Source organism: Poecilia formosa, unplaced genomic scaffold (genome assembly GCF_000485575.1).
Source record: "Poecilia formosa unplaced genomic scaffold, Poecilia_formosa-5.1.2 Scaffold521, whole genome shotgun sequence".
In the NCBI taxonomy this organism is placed as follows: domain Eukaryota; kingdom Metazoa; phylum Chordata; class Actinopteri; order Cyprinodontiformes; family Poeciliidae; genus Poecilia; species Poecilia formosa.
Window position 1 is genome coordinate 222,967 of NW_006800460.1, and position 4,563 is coordinate 227,529.

General features: G+C 37.2%; 1 protein-coding gene across 1 annotated transcript; it reads right to left on the bottom strand.

Moving 5' to 3' along the window:
• Positions 1-672: 672 nt before the first annotated feature.
• On the bottom strand, positions 673-4,445 carry tomm22 (translocase of outer mitochondrial membrane 22 homolog (yeast)). Its single transcript, XM_007540149.2, has 4 exons — positions 4,117-4,445; positions 3,746-3,864; positions 2,649-2,766; positions 673-1,537 (listed from the first exon to the last, which is right to left on the bottom strand). Exons 1-4 carry the CDS (start codon positions 4,204-4,206, stop codon positions 1,463-1,465), a joined length of 402 nt encoding a protein of 133 aa, XP_007540211.1. The 5' UTR covers positions 4,207-4,445; the 3' UTR covers positions 673-1,462.
• Positions 4,446-4,563: the final 118 nt, after the last annotated feature.

Consider the following 4,563-nt stretch of genomic DNA (forward strand, 5'->3'; position numbering starts at 1 on the left):
TAATATATATATATATATAAAAGAAACCCAGTCCTAAAATAAAACTATCGCCTTTTGTTTCCTCTGACGGACAGCATCTGTCACTGGCGGGAAATTAGGACCTGCGATGTATTCAAGTACTAGCGGAAATTTGGATTGTCTTAGTCAAATCAACGCATAACTAATTAAGCACTCCATCATAAAGTTTAATCGGCTGTTGCTGGTTTTTACACAACGAACCTAACCAGATTTAATGTCCATGCTATTGTGTATTCATTAATAGGGAATCTGGTCTGAGAAACTGACAGGACACGGGCAGCTTATTCCCCTTGAAGCCCTCCTGAACGAGGAATAGAAACGCTTTTGAACGCAACATTACGTGCTGATTTAAGAAACAGATCAAAATGGACTCGGACTTCATCGCTTTGTTTTTATAAAGAGAAAAAATATCTTTTGTGAAAACTATATCTATTAATATTTACAAAAAAGAAAATCCTTTCATTTTCTCTTGCTTATATGTTAAAAGAGGAAAAAGTCAAATTTCTTGCTTGTGTGCAGAAATTTGGTGAATAAAGCTGAGTCTGTTGAGAAAAACATGGTTCCACTTCATACGTGTAATTGTTTTTTTTTTTTATTCTGATAATGCTTTAGTTTTGTCATTCTAGTTTCTTTTATAAGACAAACAGACCTGAATAATCATTGTAATAAACCTTTATTATGAGTTTTAAGTTTTGTAATAAAAACATGCAACAGAAAGAAGTAATTCTGATCAATCTAGGTTTAACTTTCTGTATTTACTGCACTTATAAATACAATTAGTAGCAAAGTTTTGCAATCTGGAAAGAAATATATTTAAAGGTTATTTCTCCAGGAATAAATAAACTTTATTGCCTTAAAGGAGGAAATTTCACCATCTCAAATCTTACCAGCTTCATTGCATCTGCTCATGTTTCCCACACCATGATGCTGCCACCGCTGTGTCTCACAGTGGAGATGGTAGAGTGCTAGATGTCAAACGTACCGACTAATTCACCTGACCAGTGTTTTTCTCTCAGGTTTACCTGAGCAGAAGATCAAATCCTCAGAAGTCTTTTAAGTTATTTCAATGGGTTTTAATTGTTGCAGTCAAAAAAGAAGTGACACATGTTTAAGCATAAGACTTTCTCCTTAAATGGCAACAAAAAAAAAACAAAAAACTTTACATAGAATTGAAAAAAAAACAAAACATGGCGGCATTATTTATACCAACACGATGTTTCTACCTACCAGGACAGAACCACTGATCAGACTTCAGACAACGTCCACAACCTTCCTGACTCTGATCCAACAAACATTTACTTTCAGTATTTCTCTAAAAAAACAAACGAGTTGACAGAAGCGATAGCTGCTCCTGGATTACAGTCTCTGCATGACGTTGAGCACAAGGAGAGAGGCGAATCAGAGCGCTGTTGCTAGGCAGATTTCCCCAGATTCCTCCTGGTCCTCACACCTTGCCAGGTGCAGCAGGCATCATGCCGGGCATCCCGCCCGACATCGCAGTGTTGGGTCCTAACAGGATCTACAAACAAACAAAACATCTGTTCAGATTGTTGCTCAGTTAAAAGTCCAAGCAATTTTTTTTAGGAAAAATAAGGAAATTTACTTTGTTGTATTACTTCAGGAAATGTGTTGTCATTCTTAAAGAGCCTCATTTTGTTTGTTTTTAGGTTTTTAAATAAATAGAAACAAAACTTTTGCAGAAAAGAAGAAATATACATTTTTCTTTTGTGGGATGTTGAAAATGAAGACAAATAGAAAATTTAAAAAGGCATAAACTGTCAAACTTACTGACAGAAAAACAATATGGATGGTAGTTTAGTGTCATTCTGTCACAGAAAATCTGTTTATTAATGAACCAACATTTGTCATAACATCTGTATCATCTGATGGTTAAATGATTTATTAAAACTCTCTGTATCATCAACCACTGTAAGATCTAGAAAAGAATAAATAATAATTACAATTGTTTTTTCCACTGTTTGTTATTCAATTAAAATTCAAAAACACATTATTAATCCCAAAGGGAAATTAAATAAATGTAATTATTTACATTTATTATGCTCATTATATAAGCATAATCCTGTCCATTAACACATCAAATCACTGAAATCTACTTCAGTCAGTGTTACTGACCTGATGGACTGAAACTGAGTCGCTTCTTATCCTTTTATCTGCTAATAAAATAAAAACATATAGCTTAACGGTAGTAACGATAACCAGAGCTGGCTGGACTCATTTGGTCTTTACAGTAATTGTATTTAAAACATCCCAGAGCCAAACACAGAGAGACAGCATTCAGCTTCTATGCGCCACAGATCTGAACCAACTTACAGAAAACTGAAACACTGAGTTCCTGCAAATCTAGACTAAAATCCCACCTGGTTACAGCTGCTTCTGAAACATAATAAATGAAACACAAACACTTTGATGTGTAACGATTGTATCCGACACAACGTAATATTTCAGCAGTGTGTTCTCAGTTTGTGTTTTTATGGTGTGAAGCACTTTGAGCTGCCTTGTTGCTGAAATGTGCCTCACAAATAAACCCGCCTGAAAACATTAGCAGATCATTTTTTAAATCCCATTATGTCAGAGTCAGTGAGCCGTCCACAGAGGCGCTGCTGCCTGACCTGTCTCTGCTGCTGCAGCTGCTGCTGCTCCAGCTGAAGCCGCTCCGTCTCGAACACCACCGGCAGCACCAGGATCATGAAGGAGGTCGTCCCCACCCACAGCGCCGAGCGGGAAAAGCTGCAACAACGTCAACAGACAGGTTAGCTTCTGCTGCAGGAGACGAGCCACTGAAGCTTTTCCCATCCTCAGATACAAAAAAATCTCCATCCATCAGCAGAAGTTCATATTTTAAAGGAAACTCTCCAAATTTATTTCCCAAATCATAAAAAACAAAACATTTAACTTTGAGATGTAGTTCTTCACACAAAGAGAAAATATGTATTTTTTTGTGATTAAATTCTGTTTTGATATCTGTTATTATTCAGAGTTGAGTAGTAACTACATTTACTTGAATAACTTGATTTGGAAAAAAAAAATTAGGAGTATTTTTACTGCACTGTAATTTCATTATGAAATATCTCTACTTTTACTTGAGTAAATTTCTGGATTCCAAATGAAAAACAAACATGAAAAATTCACCACACAGACACACACCTGCAGTTTTTGTTAAAGTTAAAAAAATTTATTGAAAGAAACTGATTTGTAAAAATGTTCTTTTGTTAATTTGACTTTTTACCAAATACTTGTTAACTCTGACTAGACTAATTTCTTGGATGAATACATTTTACTTTTACTTGAGGAAGTAATGCTACTATTATTTCAGTACATTTTTAGGAACTCTACTCACCTCTGGGTAATAGAGCAGGTCCTCAAATTACATTTCTAATTTATATATTTGTAAAGAGATGATCCATATTAATAAACAAAGTAAATCTGCAAGATTGTAGCCAGGAATAATGATTCCTTGTTTGTGTGCAGAAACAAGGATTCTGACATTTAAAACAATCTGAAGGAGCTAAAACTTGAAGTCCAGATCTTTCAGAAACACATTCATTTCTGAATAAACAGATACTTTTATATTACAAGTAAATATTAAGCGTTTAATAACCATAAAACTAATTTGTGTCCAACATCGGCATCTTTACACATTTCTGATTTTTGATTACTTGTGCGTCATTGTTGTGTTTCTGCTCATGTTTGACTGCTGGGACTGTACCTGTAAAACTTCTTTAACACGGAGACCGAGCACTGCGCCGAGGTCTCCGCGGCTGTCCTCACTGTGTCCGGGAACATCTCGGTCAGACCCCACAACCTCTCCACCAGGGTCTCATCCAGCTGAAGCAGACACACACAACACCGTTAGTTATCGCGATAAAAACAACTTGAGAAAGATCAGTTTATACGGGAGATTATAGTCTGTTTAAAGCCTTGATCGGCCTGTTAATGGCAGCAGAACCTCAGGGAAGACTAGTAACAGGCACAACAGTTAGCTCACTTATTAGCACAGTCAGGCTAACAGGAAATTACACTACATCTTTACTCTTGTTAGCGCAGGTAAGATACATAAGTGAGAGGAAATATGCTAACATCTTCATCTTCATCGTCGTCTATTTCATCTTCTCGAAGCCGAGCAGACACCGGGCCTGACGCCGGGGACAGTTCTTCCACGGAAGCCATGTTTCCTCTTCACCTCCCCTGGTGGTAGCCCGGCTAACCTCACTGAAGTACGGCCAACGATTCTCTGGCAGCCGCGGGGCGGTTTTCAATAAATTAGTTTTTCCAAACAATTTCCAGAGTTTTTTCATTCAGATTAAGGCGAATCTGAGCACCGACACTCCGAGGTCACATACGGAAAAACGTGAGACTCGTCAGGGTCGCATGACGGTGGAAGGGCAGGGGTCAGTTTGGAGAAAACGCAAAACAAACTGCGCCCTCTACCGTGAGGACGGTCTAATAGCAAGTCTTGAATCAAAGTAGGATTCTTAGTTACTGGGTTTGCAGGGTTTTATATTCAGGTTCAGGTTTATATATATA